This window comes from Panulirus ornatus, chromosome 25 (genome assembly GCF_036320965.1).
Source record: "Panulirus ornatus isolate Po-2019 chromosome 25, ASM3632096v1, whole genome shotgun sequence".
Taxonomy (NCBI): domain Eukaryota; kingdom Metazoa; phylum Arthropoda; class Malacostraca; order Decapoda; family Palinuridae; genus Panulirus; species Panulirus ornatus.
This window is the reverse complement of record NC_092248.1, coordinates 2,041,626-2,065,747: the sequence shown is the minus strand read 5'-3', so window position 1 is coordinate 2,065,747 and position 24,122 is coordinate 2,041,626. Positions and strand designations below refer to the sequence as shown.

Here is a 24,122-nt window from a genome sequence, read left to right as displayed (position 1 = left end):
CTTGATGGTCTGGTATGATGACCTGATGGTCTGGTATGATGATGTGTATGATGACCTGGTGGTCTGGTATGATGATGTGTATGATGACCTGGCGGTCTGATATGGTGTGTATGATATGATGGTGTGGTAATATGACTTGATGGTCTGGTATGATGATCTGATGGTCTGGTATGATGATGTGTATGATGACCTGGTGGTCTGGTACGATGATGTGTATGATGACCTGGTGGTCTGGTATGATGATGTGTATAATGACTTGGTGGTCTGGTATGATGATGTGTATGAAAACCTGATGGTCTGGTATGATGACCTGGTGATCTGATATGGTGTGTATGATGACCTGGTGGTCTGGTATGATGACCAGGTGGTCTGATATGATGGTATGATGACTGGTGATCGGATATGATGTGTATGATGACCTGGTGGTCTGATATGATGTGTATGATAAACTGGTGGTCTGGTATGATGACCTGGTCTAGTATGATGACCTGGTGGTCCGGTATGATGACCTGGTGGTCTGGTATGGTGTGCATGATGATCGAATGTCGACCCTGTACGAAGGATGACCTGGACGTCTCTCTCCCGCCACAGGACCTGGTCTACACGAGCCACTGTGTGGCCGACATGAAGCCGGCCACCATCCACGACGCCACCAAGTCGGAGGCGGACGGCGTGGTGCCCGGGGTGACGGAGGTGGCGCCCCTCTTCATCAACCAGGGGACCTACTGGTGCGAGGCCTGGCTGCCCGGGTCGCCGAAACGCCTCACCAGCAACAAGGTTCTGGTGACGCTCAACGACCGGCTGGTAGTCCTCTTCAACGCCCACAAGAGAGAGGCGCCGCCCGGCAACACCGTCGAAGAAGCGAAGGAGAAGCTTCGAGACGCCTTTCGCTCGCAGTTCAACAACATCTCCAGCTACACCCTGGACGTCATCGCCGTCGAGAAGGAGGTGGTCCCGGGCTCCTCAGACATCCTGGCCAAGTATAGCTTCCACCTCCATATGAACATCAGCCAGCTTGAGTCACACGTCAAGGATATCCAGAATCGCGTGCACACGTACGAGAGGATCTACACGCAGAGGGGTTACTTGCGATCTTCCAGTGTTCGTCTGCCGACCTTCTGCTTCCGAGAGAAGAACTCGTTCGGCACCGGACACAAATTGCAGTGGCCCTTCACGCCGGCAGGAGACGTGCACCCACGGAACTACAAGTGTAAAGTGAAGTACAATGAGCTGGCTCCAGGCAGGTGTGAGTGGAACTACACACAAGGAGCGCGGCTGACCCTTGACCCAACTTCCTGTGACTGGGAGGACCTGTGTCCGCGCGGGTACACAAGCGTGAGCGACACCTGCGTCAGTGTCTCGGCGTCAGACACCTGGGCGCGAGGCTTCAGTAACATCTACAACAACAGTCAAGAGATGAGCCTCATTGAACTTACTCGCTTCCTGTCGCGCAGGAAGTGGATGGATGTGCGTGAGGCCGTGAAAAGGTTGGTGGTGGAGGGTACAGCACAGGGCAAGATATGGCTCCCAATCAGACGGCTGCGACGTCTAAGTCCACTAACCCTCATGAGTCCACACCAGCTGGAGAGCAACTACTGGCAGTACAACACCTTAAGCGACTACAACATATCCTGGGCGGAGGAGCACCCGCGCAGCAACGAGGACTGCCTGGCCCTGGATATGGATACAAACCAGCTCCAAACGTCAGGTTGCAACACACATCTTCCTTTCGTGGTCATAACCAACGGGAAATTCTTGAAGAGAAACCCATCACGATTCTCTGAATCGCTGGTGACGTCCAGCCGAGGGTGTCCTTCGGGGTGGAACTCAACCATCTTCAAGAGTGACAGCGAAATCTGCTTCAAGCTCTTCGTTAGCCAGAGGAACCTCACGTGGCAAGAGGCGAGCAATTTCTGTGAGGAAATGTACGCACAGTTGCCGTCGCCTAACGTGGGCTTCCTGGACTGGGTGTACCGCCAACACCTGTACAACCACAACGTCGCCAACACCTGGATGGGCGTCAAGAGGATCCACGGACGGTTACTCTACAATGGATCTGTGGACAACATCAACTGGATGGCGGACACAGACTACAGCCAGAAGTACGGCACACTGACGCAGTTTGGCTGGACGCTGGAGGGGGAGGAAGTGACCAAACAAAACATCATATGTCAGCAGAGAAACTCTCCCGAGAAGAGCTTGCTACTCCAGATCCATGAGCCAAGGACTGAAACCTCGCAGACAATGTGTATCGACGCGGAGCACGAGGAGCTCCTGTTGAATGGGGACAGTAGCACCTTACGCTGTTACGTAAACGGCGAGTACACGAGGCACGAGCAAACTATGGACTCAGGCTGTCAGTACGAGCTTAAAGTGAGCAATCAGGGTTACTACCAGTGTCAAGCCTGGGCACAGCCCCCTCTCACGCTGGAACACTCCAACGTCTTCCTCCACAGGGATCCCAGAACCTTTACGTTCGTCGTGACCCTGTCGCAGGACGAGCGCTACAGGCCAGAATTCCACGACAGTACCTTCATTATAAGACAGAGGGGAAGGAGGACGTCGGAGAAGTGTATTGAAGTCTTTATGGCCAAGCTCCGGAGCAGCAACCTCACACTTCACTACAGGTTCACCCCAAGGAATTTCTTTTATCTGCCCGAAGCTGACTCCAGACTCTTGCACAACTTCCATCTTGAGTGTGAGATAAGTGAGAGATACTCGACGCTAACGGAGCCACAACTTCTCGAGACTCTCACGGACATGTTTCCCATCGGTGAAGACTTCTCCAGTTGTACACTGGGAGGCATCCGCAGCACGGTAGGCTGTCCTAGGGAGGTCACGCTAAACTACGCCTCCGGCCCTGACCGAAATCTTACCTGGCCAGAAACCCAAGGGAACTCTGTCGTGATACCACAAGAACTGTGTATCACGCCTGAGGGTGAGCCAGTCACAAGGGAGTGTCTGGGAGACTTCCTGGAAGGATACTATTGGGACGCTGCCGGCAACTGTACGGGGGAGCCCTCAGAGATAACCAGGAGGTTATGGGAGATTAACAGAGACCCAGGGAGTTACCTGAGATCGCCAACCTCGCTGGCAAATCTCACTTCCAACAGCTCCTCCCTCCAGCCCGTTGATATACACTTAATTGCTAAGACTTTTGAGACGTTTGCTACGAAGGAGGAGGGCGCAGCTCTCAATCTAGATGAGATAGTTGAGACGGTTAACAACGTCATGGGTGGGAACGGCTCAGTCTTTGAGAAAGTGCAAAAGAAACTCAACTCAACTGGTATTCTCTTGGAATCCTTTGAGAAGCTGACATTCCAGGTGGAACTTCCTAAGGAGAAAGGTGACCAGAAAATGAGCTCCTCAAGGGAGCTGATCTCGGTTCAGCGTCTAGACCTGGAAGTGAACTCGAAGATTGTGGGTTACAAGTCTCGTGAGACAGCTCAGGCTGGACAGCAGACGGAAATGCTTCTGATGGGCGTCACGCCGGCGGACCTAGAGGACGCCGAGGTGGCCATCATTTTTCCAAGTAATCTTACGTTCACCATCGCTGCCAGAGCGACCAAGAAAGCTCGAAGTAGAGTTCTCGAAGAGGAGAAGGTTCCTCTGGCCTTTGCTGTATACAGGAACGAAAAACTGTTTCAGGATAATCTGTCTATAACCAACTATACAGTTAATAGCCGGATCATCCAAGCGTCATTCAAAGGGGAAACTGTGAAAGACCTGGAATATCCAGTGCAGATTTACTTCAAGCCGCTCGTGGATGGAAACGATACCAAGTGTGTCTTTTGGGACACCACGAAGAATGAGGGTTTGGGTGGGTGGTCAGAGGAAGGCTGCAGGAAGGGGCAGCGCACTGGCCAGCAGGACCTCTGCCTCTGCAACCACCTCACAAACTTCGCTCTACTAATCAACTTCGACGAGAACAGCGGGTTTAATGGGGTTCACGCAAAGGCTCTGGACGTCATAACGATCATCGGTTGTTCGTTCTCCATCATAGGACTCCTTCTGGTGTTCACAACATTCTTCCTGTTTAAGAAGTGGCGCCGTTCACTGAGCAACAAGATTCTGGTGAACTTGTCCTTCTCAGTGTTCTGTAGTGTCGTGATCTTCATGGCCGGCATCAACCAGACGAGGAGCGTCATCCTTTGTCGAGGCGTGGCCGTTGGCCTTCACTACTTTATCCTGGCCTCCTTCGGTTGGATGCTGGTGGAGGCCGTTCATCAGTACCTCAAATTCGTCAAGGTGGTGGGCACCTACATCCCCAGGTTCCTGTGGAAGGCCTCAATATGTGCCTGGGGTATCCCGGTTCTACCTATCCTGGTGGTTCTCGTCTACGACAGTTCTCTCTACGACAGTAATAAAGACTACAACATCAATGCCAAGATATGTTGGATGTCCCCAGACGGCTTCAAGTTTGCGTTTCTGCCTCCACTGGTGGCCACCATGACGGTGAACTTGATCATGTTCAGTTTGATCATCCACGGTGCAGTGTGTGGACGAGCACGCGTCACCTCCACTATGTCCGAGAGGACCTTGTTCATGAACCAGCTGAGGATGGCCATCTGTGTCTTCTTCCTCCTAGGGTTCACCTGGATATTCGGATTACTGGCCGTGTGTGAAATGAGAATCGTGTTCTCGTACCTCTTCTGCATCTTCAACACTTTACAAGGCTTCTTCCTCTTCCTATTCCACGTGTTTCGGGAGCGCAGCGCTCGTAAATACTGGAGCGACTTCCTCTCGGTCTTGACCCAAGATCCGGTGTCGTCCTCGCCCGGCAACTCGGACAACATGCCTCAGTCGGGCCAGTTCCGTGAACACCGGGACAGCGTCACGTTCGACAAGTGCGGAGGCATCCTGGTGTTGCCCCAGGGCCCCGTCCGGCCTCACCTCCGACGAACTGTGAGGACCAGTCTCCTCTCCGCCCGCACCGCCTCTACCCTCGTCCCTTCCAGAGCCAGCTTCAGTCCCTGACCTTCTGCTTAGAGGGTCTCGATCCCTCCCATTACCCCCATCCAAGCCTCGCCGCCTGTGTATATGTGTGTGTGCGTGTGTGTCTACATATCTCCCAGTACCAACTACATATCTGGAGACTTGTTTATAACAAGCGTCGTTGGTTTGTTACCCGGTGAGAGTGTTCACCTGGACCACCTTGTTCATCCGTTCTACAGATGCTGAGGCGATGACACGTCAGGCGTGAACTACAGGACGACCTCCTTGTACGAGGTGTGAGGCTGTGTGTGTGTGTGTGTGTGTGTGTCCTCAGGCGACCCACATAACTGGACGGACCTGGAATCCGTCTCAGCAACGACAGAAACTCTCGAGTCCCTCCCACTCAATTTCGGCAACCGGAGCCATGTAGAAGCTGACAGACCATTCGTCTTGCGCTGAGTCTGCAACACGAGCGCCACAAGATCTAGTGAGATCGGCGGCCTTGGGCAAGCTGGACCTGGAAGTCCTGGAAGTGGTGTGTGTCTTATGTGACACGTATAATTCTCTCCTGTCGACGGATGTTCGCTGGCGATGAGGATGCACACGGTGGGAACCACTGGAATGCCACACTCTGGTGTGAGCTGGTAAAATGGCTTTATCTTCCATGACGTCGCTGGAAATGTATGTATACACACTGGTGGCCCTAAAGGGGAAAGTGACACACGGAGATCCCAAGCCTTCTAGTGAATGCTCACTTAATCAGGGATACAAAGATCAATATACATATAAATATATATATATTTTCTTTCTTTTAAACTATTCGCCATTTCCCGCGTTAGCGAGGTAGCGTTAGGAACAGAGGACTGGGCCTTTTTTGGAATATCCTCACCTGGCCCCCTCTGTTCCTTCTTTTGGAAAATAAAAAAAAAAAAAAAAAACGAGAGGGGAGGATTTCCAGTCCCCTGCTCCCTCCCCTTTTAGTCGCCTTCTACGGCACGCAGGGAATACGTGAGAAGTATTCTTAATCCCCTATCCCCAGGGATAATATATATATATATATATATATATATATATATATATATATATATATATATACTACGAGGGTTACTGATATTAGTGTAAATACAGATAGGATAAATCTAGTAGTAGATATAACTGTACAAACTGAAAGATGCTGGAAGGAGAGTTTCATGCTCTGACTCGTCCAGTCTTCGGGAGTGAGGGAGGGGGAACAAAAAAAATATTTTGCTGAAGCGATAACATCTCAGATCTAGCATCGACACACTGCCCTGGCGTCGAGCAACTGTGATTTCGACGCTCGTCCCTCCCAAGGTCGCGACCGACTCGAACTAGTCAATAAGAACGAAGTAATTACCGACGCTCTCTCTCTCTCTCTCTCTCTCTCTCTCTGGAATCCTGGATCTGATTCCTTCGGTGTCCAGAGAAGACGAGTCGCTTAGATCAGTCGCTCTCTCGAGCGTTATGTCTGGGCCAAATATTCCCAAGGTGAACATGACAGTGCCAAATACTCCCAGGGTGAATATGACTGTCAAATATTCCCAGGATGGGCAAGTCTTTCAAATATTCCCAGGGTGAATATAACTTCCAAATATTCCCAGGGTGAATATAACTTCCAAATATTCCCAGGGTGAATATAACTTCCAAATATTCCCAGGGTGAATATAACTGCCAAATATTCCCAGAATGAACATGACTGCTAAATATTCCCAAGGTGAACATGACTGTGCCAAATATTACCAAAGTGAACATGACTGTGCCAATATTCCTTGGGTGAATGTGACTGTATCAAATACTCCCAGAGTGAACATGACAGCCAAATATTCCTAAGGTGAATATGACTGTGCCAAATACTCCCAGAGAAAACATTACTGCCAAATATTCCGTGTGAACATAACTGTGCCAAATATTCCCAGGATGAATATGTTTGTATGCAATTATTCCCAGGGTGATCATGACAATACCAAATATTCCCAGGGTGATCATGACAGTGCCAAATATTCCCAGGGTGATCATGACAATACCAAAGTCCCAGGGTGAACATGACTGCCAAATATTCGCAGAGGTGAATATAACTGCCAAATATTCCTAGGGTGATCATGACAATACCAAATATTCGCAGGGTGATCACGACAATACCAAATATTCGCAGGGTGAATATAACTGCCAAATATTCCCAGGGTGAACATGACTGCCAAATATTCGCAGGGTGAATATAACTGCCAAATATTCCCAGGGTGAACATGACTGCCAAATATTCGCAGGGTGAATATAACTGCCAAATATTCCCAGGGTGAACATGACTGCCAAATATTCGCAGGGTGAATATAACTGCCAAATATTCCCAGGGTGAACATGATTACACTGAGCCACATACTATATATTTTGTACACATATTTTTTTTTTTCGTTTTTACAGAGTTTTATTTTCTACTGAAATCTGTCCAAAGACTGCTTTGTAAATAGTAAATATTTTACACGTAAATCCAGTTGTTTTCATTTCCCCAGAACTCTTGAGAAATATACAATCAGATATTTGCTGCTGGTGCCACAGTGAAATGCACATGCAATATGGATATGGTAAGAATCACTGCTTCAAGGTTATCTTGATTACAATAATATATAATTATCTTGATTACAGTAATATATAGTAATCTTGATTACAGTAATATATAGTAATCATGATTAAAATGATATATAGTAATCTTGCAATAATATATAGTTATCTTGATTACAGTAATATATAGTTATCTTGATTAAAATGATATATAGTAATCTTGCAATAATATATAGTTATCTTGATTACAGTAATATATAGTTATCTTGATTAAAATGATATATAGTAATCTTGCAATAATATATAGTTATCTTGATTACAGTAATATATAGTTATCTTGATTAAAATGATATATAGTAATCTTGCAATAATATATAGTTATCTTGATTACAATAATATAGTTATCTTGATTACAGTAATATATGGTAATCTTGATTAAAATGATGTATAGTAATCTTGCAATGATATATAGTTATCTTGATTACAGTAATATATTGTTATCTTGATTAAAATGATGTATAGTAATCTTGCAATAATATATAGTTATCTTGATTACAGTAATATATAGTTATCTTGATTAAAATGATATATAGTAATCTTGCAATAATATATAGTTATCTTGATTACAGTAATATATAGTTATCTTGATTAAAATGATATATAGTAATCTTGCAATAATATATAGTTATCTTGATTACAATAATATAGTTATCTTGATTACAGTAATATATGGTAATCTTGATTAAAATGATGTATAGTAATCTTGCAATGATATATAGTTATCTTGATTACAGTAATATATTGTTATCTTGATTAAAATGATGTATAGTAATCTTGCAATAATATATAGTTATCTTGATTACAATAATATATTGTAATCTTGATTACAGTAATATATAGCAATCTTGATTAAAATGATATATAGTAATCTTGCAATAATATATAGTTATCTTGATTACAATAATATATTGTAATCTTGATTACAATAATATGTTGTTATGTTGATTACAATATCATAGTTATGTTGATTACAATATATAGTATCTTGATTACAATATTATAGTTATGTTGATTACAATATATAGTATCTTGATTACAATATTATAGTTATGTTGATTACAATAAAACTATAGTTATCTTGATTAAGATAAGATAAAGTTATCTTCCACTACAGCTCTTCCTAGTATTACTACTACTAGTGATCATGATACTATTTATGGTGCTATTACTACTACTATTACCTCTACTATTACTACTACTAATGCTACTACTACTATTACCTCTACTATTACTACTACTAATGCTACTACTACTATTACCTCTACTATTACTACTACTAATGCTACTACTACTATTACCTCTACTATTACTGCTACTACTGCTACTACTACTATTACCTCTACTATTACTACTACTAATGCTACTACTACTATTACCTCTACTATTACTACTACTAATGCTACTACTACTATTACCCCTACTATTACTACTACCACTGTTGCTGCTACTACTACTATTACCTCTACTACTACTACTACTACTATTACTACTGCTACTACTACTACTACTACTATTACTACTGCTACTACTACTACTGCTACTGCTACTACTACTACTACTGCTACTACTACTACTACTAATGCTACTACTACTATTACCCCTACTATTACTACTACCACTGTTGCTGCTACTACTACTATTACCTCTACTACTACTACTACTACTACTACTACTACTACTGCTACTACTACTATTACCTCTACTATTACTGCTACTACTGTTACTGCTACTACTACTACTATTACCCCTACTATCATTACCACTACTGCTATTACTACTACCTCTACTACTACTACTACTACTACTACTACTACTACTACTATTACCCCTACTATCATTACTACTACTGCTACTACCACTACTATTGCCCCTACGATTACTGTTCCTGTTACCACTGCTTTTTTCCCATATTCATCATCAGTCCACGAGTGTACGTCCAACACCGAACTATAAGTAATATTTCAGAATGGTTCGTACCATTGAGAGACTACTTCAAGCCCTCGCGCAAGATGGTACGACCCTAGGGTTACGATGGTACGACCCTTGACCAGCACAGTAGTACCTTAGGCCATGCCAGTACGACCCTAGGGTTACGATGGTACGACCCTTGACCAGCACAGTAGTACCTTAGACCATGCCAGTACGACCCTAGGGTTACGATGGTACGACCCTTGACCAGCACAGTACTACCTTAGGCCATGCCAGTACGACCCTACGGTTACGATGGTACGACCCTTGACCAGCACAGTAGTACCTTAGACCATGCCAGTACGACCCTAGGGTTACGATGGTACGACCCTTAACCAGCACAGTACTACCTTAGGCCATGCCAGTACGACCCTACGGTTACGATGGTACGACCCTTGACCAGCACAGTACTACCTTAAACCATGCCAGTACGACCGTAGAACATGATGGTACGACCCTTGAACACAATGAAATGACCCCCTTCACCAATGTGACATTGCTTTCGAGCCAGGGCGACACACCCCCTCGTGTAACATGACTTGACCTTTGACCTGGGCCTATGAGGGGTGACAGGTGCGTGGGAGTTGGGGTTGGGTGGGAGTGAGGGATGTGCTATGAGCTCACCCGACAGCTGTGCCTATTTGCGTGGGAGTGGTAAGTCCTCTGAGCAGTTGTGTGTTTTAAAGTCTTGTGGTGTCACTCCTATGTTAAGGGTGTGTGTGTGTGTGTGTGTGTGATGCGTGAGGGAATGGTGTCCCCTGTCAGGGAGAGAGAGAGAGAGAGAGAGAGAGAGAGAGAGAGAGAGAGAGAGAGAGAGAGAGAGAGAGAGAGAGAGAGAGCATAAAGCGCCACAGGTCACACGTAGCCAGCATTGTAAGTGGTGTGAGGGAGGAGGTTTCCAGGGTAAGGGGTGAGGAGATGGTGAAATCAAAGAACACAGTACTTATAAAAGGCACTTTATTAACCCTATCTCAAGGATAGGGAGTGAGGCTGGGAGGCCAGTGAGGGCATGATTGCTGCCCCCAAAGCTTAATTAGAACATGAAAAAAAAGAATATATATATATATATATATATATATATATATATATATATATATATATATATATATATATATATATATATATTGGAAAGGATCACAATTTTGCGCGTGATCAAGATATTCCTATGAGTCCACATGTTTACCAAATGGCGTCCTAGCTTCGTCTCTTCGATGTATATCAACTGACTGTTATATTTCTCTCTTGTGTCTCCCCTGATGATGTGATTATTACACGAAAGTGCACTTGGGAACTTTTCGTGTTTCATTTTCCCCGTGGACTCATAGGAATACATATATATACATTGCGTTTTAGTTCATGCATACACGCTAGATCTCCAGGTCTCATGTAAATAGGATATGAAATAGTTTAATTCGCTGGGTGTCGCTGGGTGAAAAGACGTTTTAATTATGCCAAAGTCTGAAGAGAAGGATCATTAGCTAACACCACGAACGTCTTATTTGTCCCTAATCCTCTGATGATGAAAAGCTGCGTCATGCACCCAGCGTCTTGTGTCGTGGTACTGACGCTGTGTGTGAGGCCACAGAGTATGTGAGGGCAATAGCAAATGTCTCAATTGAGTCGACATGTTGATGGAGGAAGAAAATATAATGGCGTAATGGTTTGTGTGTGTGTGTGTGTGAGAGAGAGAGAGAGAGAGAGAGAGAGAGAGAGAGAGAGAGAGAGAGAGAGAGAGAGAGAGAGAGAGAGAGAGAGAGAGACCTAGTCTACAGACAGAGGGAGATATCAAATCTCTAGTCGCTGGACCTCAGGAGACCAGAAAAAAAAAAAAAAGAGAAAGGTATGGACAGTGTAGCCCTGGTGGGTCTTCAAGACCCACAAGAGACCAGTTGGTCCGCCGACCTCTGTAGCCTCGACCTCAAGACAAGACCGAAGAGGCAGATATAAACAGGTCTACAGAGCACGAAGACCTGGGAGGCATGCTCTTGGCTGTCAAAACCAGGAAAACAAAAGGTTCTTTTTACATACCTTCTTCATAATGTCTCATTGTCTTTTTTCTAATCTAATCATCTATTTCATTTTCTCCACTGAATTCTTTTTCTATTTCAAATTTCAATTTTTTTTTTATCTACAAATGTCTGTTTTGACGGAGCGTCCATGTTCCTTCTTAAGTCTCTTTGATAATATTGTCTCTTAACTTTGTGAACTTATCTTTATCACGTTTTTTTAAATTTTTTTGATTTAGTAATCAAAATGTGCTACTTTATCTAAACTTACCAAATCTTTGAAAAAAGAAAAAAAAATGCTTTCCATTTACTGTTTTCTGTTGGTCTTCCTTTCCTGGACTAATTCTTCCATCTAAATGGACTCTCACAATCTATATCTAATGACTCATTAATTTATATACTTCTACCAGCACTGTCCTGAATATCTCTCATTCATCAACTAACACTCTCCTTCCTTTGGTGACCTGTACGAATACGTTCCATACATATTTACCCTCATGTAACGAATCAATTATCAAACTATTCGCCATTTCCCGCATTAGCGAGGTAGCGTTAAGAACAGAGGACTGGGCCTTTGAGGGAATATCCTCATCTGGCCCCCTTCTCTGTCCCTTCTTTTGGAAAAAGAAAAAAAAACAAGAGGGGAGGATTTCCAGTCCCCAGCATCTCAGTGACGCATTATCGATTGCCGATGATTGGCCAGCATCTCAGTGACGCATTATCGATTGCCGATGATTGGCCAGCATCTCAGTGACGCATTATCGATTGCCGATGATTGGCCAGCATCTCAGTGACGCATTATCGATTGCCGATGATTGGCCAGCATCTCAGTGACGCATTATCGATTGCCGATGATTGGCCAGCATCTCAGTGACGCATTATCGATTGCCGATGATTGGCCAGCATCTCAGTGACGCATTATCGATTGCCGATGATTGGCCAGCATCTCAGTGACGCATTATCGATTGCCGATGATTGGCCAGCATCTCAGTGACGCATTATCGATTGCCGATGATTGGCCAGCATCTCAGTGACGCATTATCGATTGCCGATGATTGGCCAGCATCTCAGTGACGCATTATCGATTGCCGATGATTGGCCAGCATCTCAGTGACGCATTATCGATTGCCGATGATTGGCCAGCATCTCAGTGACGCATTATCGATTGCCGATGATTGGCCAGCATCTCAGTGACGCATTATCGATTGCCGATGATTGGCCAGCATCTCAGTGACGCATTATCGATTGCCGATGATTGGCCAGCATCTCAGTGACGCATTATCGATTGCCGATGATTGGCCAGCATCTCAGTGACGCATTATCGATTGCCGATGATTGGCCAGCATCTCAGTGACGCATTATCGATTGCCGATGATTGGCCAGCATCTCAGTGACGCATTATCGATTGCCGATGATTGGCCAGCATCTCAGTGACGCATTATCGATTGCCGATGATTGGCCAGCATCTCAGTGACGCATTATCGATTGCCGATGATTGGCCAGCATCTCAGTGACGCATTATCGATTGCCGATGATTGGCCAGCATCTCAGTGACGCATTATCGATTGCCGATGATTGGCCAGCATCTCAGTGACGCATTATCGATTGCCGATGATTGGCCAGCATCTCAGTGACGCATTATCGATTGCCGATGATTGGCCAGCATCTCAGTGACGCATTATCGATTGCCGATGATTGGCCAGCATCTCAGTGACGCATTATCGATTGCCGATGATTGGCCAGCATCTCAGTGACGCATTATCGATTGCCGATGATTGGCCAGCATCTCAGTGACGCATTATCGATTGCCGATGATTGGCCAGCATCTCAGTGACGCATTATCGATTGCCGATGATTGGCCAGCATCTCAGTGACGCATTATCGATTGCCGATGATTGGCCAGCATCTCAGTGACGCATTATCGATTGCCGATGATTGGCCAGCATCTCAGTGACGCATTATCGATTGCCGATGATTGGCCAGCATCTCAGTGACGCATTATCGATTGCCGATGATTGGCCAGCATCTCAGTGACGCATTATCGATTGCCGATGATTGGCCAGCATCTCAGTGACGCATTATCGATTGCCGATGATTGGCCAGCATCTCAGTGACGCATTATCGATTGCCGATGATTGGCCAGCATCTCAGTGACGCATTATCGATTGCCGATGATTGGCCAGCATCTCAGTGACGCATTATCGATTGCCGATGATTGGCCAGCATCTCAGTGACGCATTATCGATTGCCGATGATTGGCCAGCATCTCAGTGACGCATTATCGATTGCCGATGATTGGCCAGCATCTCAGTGACGCATTATCGATTGCCGATGATTGGCCAGCATCTCAGTGACGCATTATCGATTGCCGATGATTGGCCAGCATCTCAGTGACGCATTATCGATTGCCGATGATTGGCCAGCATCTCAGTGACGCATTATCGATTGCCGATGATTGGCCAGCATCTCAGTGACGCATTATCGATTGCCGATGATTGGCCAGCATCTCAGTGACGCATTATCGATTGCCGATGATTGGCCAGCATCTCAGTGACGCATTATCGATTGCCGATGATTGGCCAGCATCTCAGTGACGCATTATCGATTGCCGATGATTGGCCAGCATCTCAGTGACGCATTATCGATTGCCGATGATTGGCCAGCATCTCAGTGACGCATTATCGATTGCCGATGATTGGCCAGCATCTCAGTGACGCATTATCGATTGCCGATGATTGGCCAGCATCTCAGTGACGCATTATCGATTGCCGATGATTGGCCAGCATCTCAGTGACGCATTATCGATTGCCGATGATTGGCCAGCATCTCAGTGACGCATTATCGATTGCCGATGATTGGCCAGCATCTCAGTGACGCATTATCGATTGCCGATGATTGGCCAGCATCTCAGTGACGCATTATCGATTGCCGATGATTGGCCAGCATCTCAGTGACGCATTATCGATTGCCGATGATTGGCCAGCATCTCAGTGACGCATTATCGATTGCCGATGATTGGCCAGCATCTCAGTGACGCATTATCGATTGCCGATGATTGGCCAGCATCTCAGTGACGCATTATCGATTGCCGATGATTGGCCAGCATCTCAGTGACGCATTATCGATTGCCGATGATTGGCCAGCATCTCAGTGACGCATTATCGATTGCCGATGATTGGCCAGCATCTCAGTGACGCATTATCGATTGCCGATGATTGGCCAGCATCTCAGTGACGCATTATCGATTGCCGATGATTGGCCAGCATCTCAGTGACGCATTATCGATTGCCGATGATTGGCCAGCATCTCAGTGACGCATTATCGATTGCCGATGATTGGCCAGCATCTCAGTGACGCATTATCGATTGCCGATGATTGGCCAGCATCTCAGTGACGCATTATCGATTGCCGATGATTGGCCAGCATCTCAGTGACGCATTATCGATTGCCGATGATTGGCCAGCATCTCAGTGACGCATTATCGATTGCCGATGATTGGCCAGCATCTCAGTGACGCATTATCGATTGCCGATGATTGGCCAGCATCTCAGTGACGCATTATCGATTGCCGATGATTGGCCAGCATCTCAGTGACGCATTATCGATTGCCGATGATTGGCCAGCATCTCAGTGACGCATTATCGATTGCCGATGATTGGCCAGCATCTCAGTGACGCATTATCGATTGCCGATGATTGGCCAGCATCTCAGTGACGCATTATCGATTGCCGATGATTGGCCAGCATCTCAGTGACGCATTATCGATTGCCGATGATTGGCCAGCATCTCAGTGACGCATTATCGATTGCCGATGATTGGCCAGCATCTCAGTGACGCATTATCGATTGCCGATGATTGGCCAGCATCTCAGTGACGCATTATCGATTGCCGATGATTGGCCAGCATCTCAGTGACGCATTATCGATTGCCGATGATTGGCCAGCATCTCAGTGACGCATTATCGATTGCCGATGATTGGCCAGCATCTCAGTGACGCATTATCGATTGCCGATGATTGGCCAGCATCTCAGTGACGCATTATCGATTGCCGATGATTGGCCAGCATCTCAGTGACGCATTATCGATTGCCGATGATTGGCCAGCATCTCAGTGACGCATTATCGATTGCCGATGATTGGCCAGCATCTCAGTGACGCATTATCGATTGCCGATGATTGGCCAGCATCTCAGTGACGCATTATCGATTGCCGATGATTGGCCAGCATCTCAGTGACGCATTATCGATTGCCGATGATTGGCCAGCATCTCAGTGACGCATTATCGATTGCCGATGATTGGCCAGCATCTCAGTGACGCATTATCGATTGCCGATGATTGGCCAGCATCTCAGTGACGCATTATCGATTGCCGATGATTGGCCAGCATCTCAGTGACGCATTATCGATTGCCGATGATTGGCCAGCATCTCAGTGACGCATTATCGATTGCCGATGATTGGCCAGCATCTCAGTGACGCATTATCGATTGCCGATGATTGGCCAGCATCTCAGTGACGCATTATCGATTGCCGATGATTGGCCAGCATCTCAGTGACGCATTATCGATTGCCGATGATTGGCCAGCATCTCAGTGACGCATTATCGATTGCCGATGATTGGCCAGCATCTCAGTGACGCATTATCGATTGCCGATGATTGGCCAGCATCTCAGTGACGCATTATCGATTGCCGATGATTGGCCAGCATCTCAGTGACGCATTATCGATTGCCGATGATTGGCCAGCATCTCAGTGACGCATTATCGATTGCCGATGATTGGCCAGCATCTCAGTGACGCATTATCGATTGCCGATGATTGGCCAGCATCTCAGTGACGCATTATCGATTGCCGATGATTGGCCAGCATCTCAGTGACGCATTATCGATTGCCGATGATTGGCCAGCATCTCAGTGACGCATTATCGATTGCCGATGATTGGCCAGCATCTCAGTGACGCATTATCGATTGCCGATGATTGGCCAGCATCTCAGTGACGCATTATCGATTGCCGATGATTGGCCAGCATCTCAGTGACGCATTATCGATTGCCGATGATTGGCCAGCATCTCAGTGACGCATTATCGATTGCCGATGATTGGCCAGCATCTCAGTGACGCATTATCGATTGCCGATGATTGGCCAGCATCTCAGTGACGCATTATCGATTGCCGATGATTGGCCAGCATCTCAGTGACGCATTATCGATTGCCGATGATTGGCCAGCATCTCAGTGACGCATTATCGATTGCCGATGATTGGCCAGCATCTCAGTGACGCATTATCGATTGCCGATGATTGGCCAGCATCTCAGTGACGCATTATCGATTGCCGATGATTGGCCAGCATCTCAGTGACGCATTATCGATTGCCGATGATTGGCCAGCATCTCAGTGACGCATTATCGATTGCCGATGATTGGCCAGCATCTCAGTGACGCATTATCGATTGCCGATGATTGGCCAGCATCTCAGTGACGCATTATCGATTGCCGATGATTGGCCAGCATCTCAGTGACGCATTATCGATTGCCGATGATTGGCCAGCATCTCAGTGACGCATTATCGATTGCCGATGATTGGCCAGCATCTCAGTGACGCATTATCGATTGCCGATGATTGGCCAGCATCTCAGTGACGCATTATCGATTGCCGATGATTGGCCAGCATCTCAGTGACGCATTATCGATTGCCGATGATTGGCCAGCATCTCAGTGACGCATTATCGATTGCCGATGATTGGCCAGCATCTCAGTGACGCATTATCGATTGCCGATGATTGGCCAGCATCTCAGTGACGCATTATCGATTGCCGATGATTGGCCAGCATCTCAGTGACGCATTATCGATTGCCGATGATTGGCCAGCATCTCAGTGACGCATTATCGATTGCCGATGATTGGCCAGCATCTCAGTGACGCATTATCGATTGCCGATGATTGGCCAGCATCTCAGTGACGCATTATCGATTGCCGATGATTGGCCAGCATCTCAGTGACGCATTATCGATTGCCGATGATTGGCCAGCATCTCAGTGACGTATTATCGACAACCGATGATTGGCCAGCATCTCAGTGACGCATTATCGATAAGATTGGCCAGCATCTCAGTGACGCATTATCGATTGCCGATGATTGGCCAGCATCTCAGTGACGCATTATCGATTGCCGATGATTGGCCAGCATCTCAGTGACGTGTGATCGCCGTCAACACATAGAGGCAATATGCATCAGTGGGACGCAATACGTAAGAGGTGACGTAGGCGGCTACTACGACGGGCAGGTAAAACGGCCCTAAAGAAGCCTTTTCTAAAGCAGTTGCGACGCGACCACTGGGCCAGAAAGGCATGACGTAATTAGCTTTACGTACGTTGTGGCCATGTACGATACCTCACGTTTTCTCCAACGTTTCGTATCTTATCGTCTCTCTTACGTTCAGAACCTTAAGATCTAGCTTACGTTCAGTACCTTCCGGGTCTAATTTTTTTCCCAACATCTTACGTTCTGGCCTTCAAGTTCCGTCCCTTACGATCTGTGCGTTGCGCAGGGCTCTGCACGTTACGTTCACTGCCTGACGTAGCGATCCGAACTTTACGTTCAGTTCTTAACGTAAAGCGCTGAACGTTGCGTTCGCCGCCTTACGTAAGGCTCTGAAAGTTACGTCCAGTCCTTTACGTTGGGCTCTTAACACTACGTCACTGAAGACTGAGTATTTTACTCCATACCCGTTCCTGTTTCCCGCGTTTGCGAGGTAGCGCCATGAACAGACGCAGAAACAAACAAACAAACAAAGATGGCTTATGTCTAAATTAACATTAATAAAAGATAAAGTTATAATCAAACTAAAAATCGTGTATCATATGTATCAAACATAATCATATGTACTAAAAATCGTATATCATATATATCAAACATAATCATATGTACTAAAAATCGTATATCATATATATCAAACATAATCATATGTACTAAAAATCGTATAACATATGTATCAAACATAATCATATGTACTAAAAATCGTATATCATATATATCAAACATAATCATATGTACTAAAAATCGTATATCATATATATCAAACATAATCATATGTACTAAAAATCGTATAACATATGTATCAAACATAATCATATGTACTAAAAATCGTATAACATATGTATCAAACATAATCATATGTACTAAAAATCGTATAACATATGTATCAAACATAATCATATGTACTAAAAATCGTATAACATATGTATCAAACATAATCATATGTACTAAAAATCGTATAACATATGTATGAAACATAATCATATGTACTAAAAATCGTATAACATATGTATCAAACATAATCATATGTACTCTTCCTATTGACACATTATAATGGTTCTAGATGTATTCTGAAATGTTACTGAATACACAAAAGTTTGAGAATCATTCATACGTATCTTAGTAAATTAAGGGAGGAGGGTTCACCCCCTCCTCTCTCATATAACATTTTAAACGGTAGGGGAAAACAGATCTGATCCACTGTTGACAACAGAGGATACACTGTTCAACAGACTTAGCACCATACACGTTAGCACCAAACACATACACCAGAAGACTTGGTCTGGTCTTAACACAACACTCATATGGCCAACATGGCCAGATCTGTACACTTAAGTCATAGGGCCAACATGGCCCAGATCTTAATGCTAAACCCATATGGCCAACATACCCTGATTTTAACACTTGTCATATGGCTAACATGACCTGATCTTAACACTACTCATATGGCCAACATGACCTGATCTTAACACTACTCATATGGCCAACATGACCTGGTCTTAACACTACTCATATGGCCAACATGACCTGGTCTTAACACTACTCATATGGCCAACATGACCTGGTCTTAACACTACTCATATGGCCAACATGACCTGGTCTTAACACTACTCATATGGCCAACATGGCCTGGTCTTAACACTACTCATATGGCCAACATGACCTGATCTTAACACTACTCATATGGCCAACATGGCCTGGTCTTAACACTACTCATATGGCCAACATGACCTGGTCTTAACACTACTCATATGGCCAACATGACCTGATCTTAACACTACTCATATGGCCAACATGGCCTGGTCTTAGCACTACTCATATGGCCAACATGACCTGATCTTAACACTACTCATATGGCCAACATGACCTGGTCTTAACACAACACTCATATGGCCAACATGACCTGGTCTTAACACTACTCATATGGCCAACATGACCTGGTCTTAACGCTACTCATATGGCCAACATGACCTGATCTTAACACTACTCATATGGCCAACATGACCTGGTCTTAACACTACTCATATGGCCAACATGACCTGATCTTAACACTACTCATATGGCCAACATGACCTGGTCTTAACACTACTCATATGGCCAACATGACCTGGTCTTAACACTACTCATATGGCCAACATGACCTGGTCTTAACACTACTCATATGGCCAACATGACCTGATCTTAACACTACTCATATGGCCAACATGACCTGGTCTTAACACTACACTCATATGGCCAACATGACCTAATCTTAACTAAACCCACATGGCCAACTTGGCTTTATCTTAACACACATTAATAACCAACATGGTCTGGACACTAAACTCATATGGCCACTATGGCCAGACAGGCAGGCCAACATGGCCTCATCATAACATTAAACTCATATGGCCAACATGTCCTCACCATAATACTACACTCATAGCCAACATATCTTAATTAAAGCCTTGGAACCCACATCTGAAAGACGACACTCAATTCTTTTTTACATATAATCAAACGTATGAGGGATCGACTCCCACTACAGAAAGGATCAGTGATTCTACTGTTTGAGATTTCATGTTGTGAACGAGAGTTCTAAGTCTATTAAGAGACACTAGCCAACACATGAAACAGAAAGGATGGTGCGTCTTCTCATTAAGGCGACCATCCATGCTAAACATCTACTGAAGATGGTTGAGGAACAAGAAAAAAGTAAAATGGCCAATCTTAACTTTGCCATTTTAAAGTAATTTCGAAAGCTACAAAAGTCGTTAAAAGTTAAATGAGGTAATTGCATGATTTTCCCTAAAATTCCTCTTTTAATATGTAGCGCTATGCACGTACTGGTATATATATATATATATATATATATATATATATATATATATATATATACGTCAGTTCATAGCTGAAACTATAATTAATTCGCACACCTAACTGTTCTCTAAACTAAGTTTTTTTTTCCGATGAAAATACTGTCCTTACCCTTGATTTCGGGCCAGTCCATATACAGTATGTGTATTAAATTCTAATCTTGTGTTTCCTATACATTATCTAACTGGAAGGCTAACGGGGCTAAATAGGGAATCCAAATCCACTAATCACAAAAAGAGCCTCGCCTCGAAAGGACTCAAAATGCTCTGCTACCGTCTGATTGCCTCTGCAAGACAGGTGTTACCTCTCAGCTTTGACAGTCCGTCATCTCTTCCACAGACACCATAGCGTAGTTTCGTACAAGACTGCAGGTGTGTTGACATTAAGCTCGTAGGGAACTTTGTGGACTGGAACACTTTCGTTCTAACCTCCATAGACGTGTGATGTCAACAACATAACAATCATAGTCTTTTGGTATTTAGAAATCTTCCAAAAACGTCGTGTATAGTCCTGTGTCTTTGGCCGTTAGGGACACGTCCCAGATTAACCATCTCTCTGGACTCGTCCCTCCTTCAGCGTTAGGACAAGTCCTTGACACAGACTCCCACCATCATACCTCACGACCGACGGGAGCTCGTCTGTTCATGGTGACACTGCTTCATCTCGGTCGCTCTCCTCCTGGCCTGAGTCTGGTGTGCCTGAGGATGTGTGTAAGGATGTCCATACAACAGGTGCAAAATGTACACCACATCCACTATACTCTCGTGGGAAGCCTTGAACCTAACGACTGCTGGAAGCGATTAATTACTCTAGTCTTACTTTACAACCAGCCAATCTATAACAACACCTCTATACATAAATCAACGTTGTAACGATAAACGTAATTGAATATTGATCAACGTAATAATTACAATGCTAACATGACCTTTCTTTGATCTCACGACCTTGCAATGCTAATATGACCATTCTTTGATCTCGGTGACCTTGAAAATGAACCGAGACTTCAAAATCAAGATCGTCATTCACGTCCATCTCAATCAACAACATCCCTTACAAAAAAGAAAAATGGAGAACAAACGTGTTTGCTTTTAATACGAAATGCCACCAAAACGTTTCTAGGGGTCACTTCATCACAGTGTTTGGCCCACTACGTACTGCCAGCCTGTGGTGCTCTGTGTGCTGATATCATGACTGCCGTTAGACTCTGGTGATGACAAAGGACAAACGAAGTTCTCTGTCGCTCTTCTAAGGTGCTACGAAACGTCGGATCCGAATCCTTTCGTGGGGGATGTGAGACTTAACATTCGAGTCTATAGATTAATCACTGACATCCTAAAGCTAATTGGTAACTGTGACTTATTGTACGCGAGTTAAGATCATTTCTTGTTAAAAGTAATTGAGCTGCTAAATGCATAGAAATACTGTCTTCAATACCATGGTGGCTTGCGAAGCTGGAAACTGATGGGCAATGGGTGACTTCAGTATCCAATACCATGATCACTACAGCTACCATGCGATCCTCATGGTCCTCCATGAGAGGGCGATATGGTTGGGGAGGGGAGTTCTGGAGTGAGAGACGACGGGGTCGAATATGCTTTCCATCTGCGTTCTAATTCCGTGGCTCCCGACCTGGTGTGGGAGAGGAGGAGGTAGACAAGAGCCTCCCTGACGGTGTGTGTGATGCTACCAACCAGGCGGGGGGCTAGGCTACACGTGCCGCTAATGGTACGTGAAAGACGTGTAGACTGTACGTAGCCTTAGTCTTACTCGTCCCAGTAGTCTGTACCTCCAGTGATGTGCGGAAAAAAAGAAGTAAAGACTCCGGATAATGCGTTTGACACCTATTTCTTCCAAATTCAAGGCAATTTATTCCACCGAACTGAAAGTTTAGATGGGAGGCGGTACAGAAAGTGGACGAGAGAGAGAGAGAGAGAGAGAGAGAGAGAGAGAGAGAGAGAGAGAGAGAGAGACAAGTCGAACGCCACTTGGGAAAGGTCGGGAACCACTGGATTGTCTTTCATGTTGCTGCTTGGACCCGCTACGTGATAACAGAAAACGATATCTATAATGATACTAATGATGGTGATAATGACAGATAAATGAATTAATATACATATGTGTCTCTGACCCAAACGCATCCCCTGACGTGAAACTTGAGCACAGAAAAAGTATAATTAACGTATTCCTCTACATTTTCATTTCTGCATCTTTCAAGTGTTCAGGACTGAAATATGAGTTGTATATGGCAAGTCGTGTTCACGTGTACATTTTGCTGTGTGTCCAGAGCACACACGCCAGCGGATGAGTCTGACACTGTGACCCGCCAGGTCAAATACAAATGGATGTACATAATGAGATAAACAGGTTAATGAAGATATGCATAGTTTCCCATTCAATTCACCCTAAAATTAGGTCAAAAATAATTATACAACATGACCTCTAACAGATTATCACAGATACGAACTTGAAACAGAATCACAACTTACCCTTTATATGTTCGTCAACCAATCCCGCCAAACGCCATCAACTTCACCCCTCCCAGTATTTCCAGTCTGTTTTTGGTCTGAGTTGACATCATTTAAGCCCACTAACCACCATTAAATATCACTAAGCAGACGCAGGTCGGGGCTGAAAAGCTTCCACCCCTTTATCACTGGTGAAAATGCCAGTTCGTAAGCGCTGTATAAAAAATGTTTTCAAAGCCTTCAAAGATCGGCGAGAGAGAGCTCAAGGCCCGAGAAAGATTTTTCAAAAACGGTGTCAACAAACAACTGTTGCTAACTGGAGAAGCTAAAGACAAAGTAAAGGACGGTTAGTTGAGGCTTGGAGGAACGAATGCATCATTTCGTGAGGAGAACACGCCATCGTGTTAAAGCTGAACGTTAATTTCGTTCCTGAGTAAGAAAAAAAAAAAAGTCTAAAACGACAACACTGACCGTCCGCGACGATCACGTTTTATTTACGTTGTGTGGGAGGTACGCACGCGAGAGTCAGGTAAGGACGAGAATATTTGTCATTTTTTTCTTATCCCCAGTTAAGGCATGTCGTATCCGAAGAGTAGGAAGTCCAGGAGATACGTCCTGAGGAAGCGTAGCTTATCGGCGGGGGTGAGGCGCTGGAAATATCGCTGGTGTAGCTCTTTGGTCTGGTGGACGGGGCCGTAGGCGGGCGGGAAACGATCGGCATACTGGCCGACCCCGAGCCAGTGGAGGGTGGCGTTCATCTCCAGTTGTAGGTTCTCGTAGCGTCCCACCGCGTTGTACTGCCGACACAGAGCTTAGGTTACCACAAGGAAATCATCTACTTCAAATAGGATATTTTTAGTTGGATACCTTTCAAGCGTGTAGTGAGTTATCAAGAGAAAATTATCCCTATCAAAAGCAAAAATGATGCGGTAGAGTTGAACAAGCTTC

The 24,122-nt window shown here is 45.0% G+C and overlaps 2 protein-coding genes across 4 annotated transcripts in view; one reads left to right on the top strand and one right to left on the bottom strand.

Moving 5' to 3' along the window:
* Nucleotides 1-5,873, top strand: part of LOC139757162 (uncharacterized) — a 35,203-nt gene extending 29,330 nt beyond the window's left edge. The window contains exon 5 of one of the 2 annotated variants that reach the window (XM_071677277.1): nt 592-5,873. In XM_071677277.1, the coding sequence (XP_071533378.1) occupies nt 592-4,977 (4,386 nt within the window). In that variant the 3' untranslated portion in view covers nt 4,978-5,873. The remainder of the gene's footprint in view (nt 1-591) is intronic. The other variant, XM_071677278.1, reaches the window with a different exon arrangement.
* Nucleotides 5,874-18,717: 12,844 nt separating this feature from the next.
* The window catches only part of LOC139757161 (carbohydrate sulfotransferase 11-like), a 30,143-nt gene continuing 24,738 nt past the window's right edge, over nt 18,718-24,122 (bottom strand). For both annotated transcript variants that reach the window (XM_071677275.1, XM_071677276.1), the window contains 2 exons: nt 19,721-23,971; nt 18,718-19,135 (listed from right to left, as the gene is read on the bottom strand). In XM_071677275.1, coding sequence (XP_071533376.1) covers nt 23,744-23,971 — 228 coding nt within the window. In that variant the 3' untranslated portion in view covers nt 18,718-19,135; nt 19,721-23,743. The remainder of the gene's footprint in view (nt 19,136-19,720; nt 23,972-24,122) is intronic.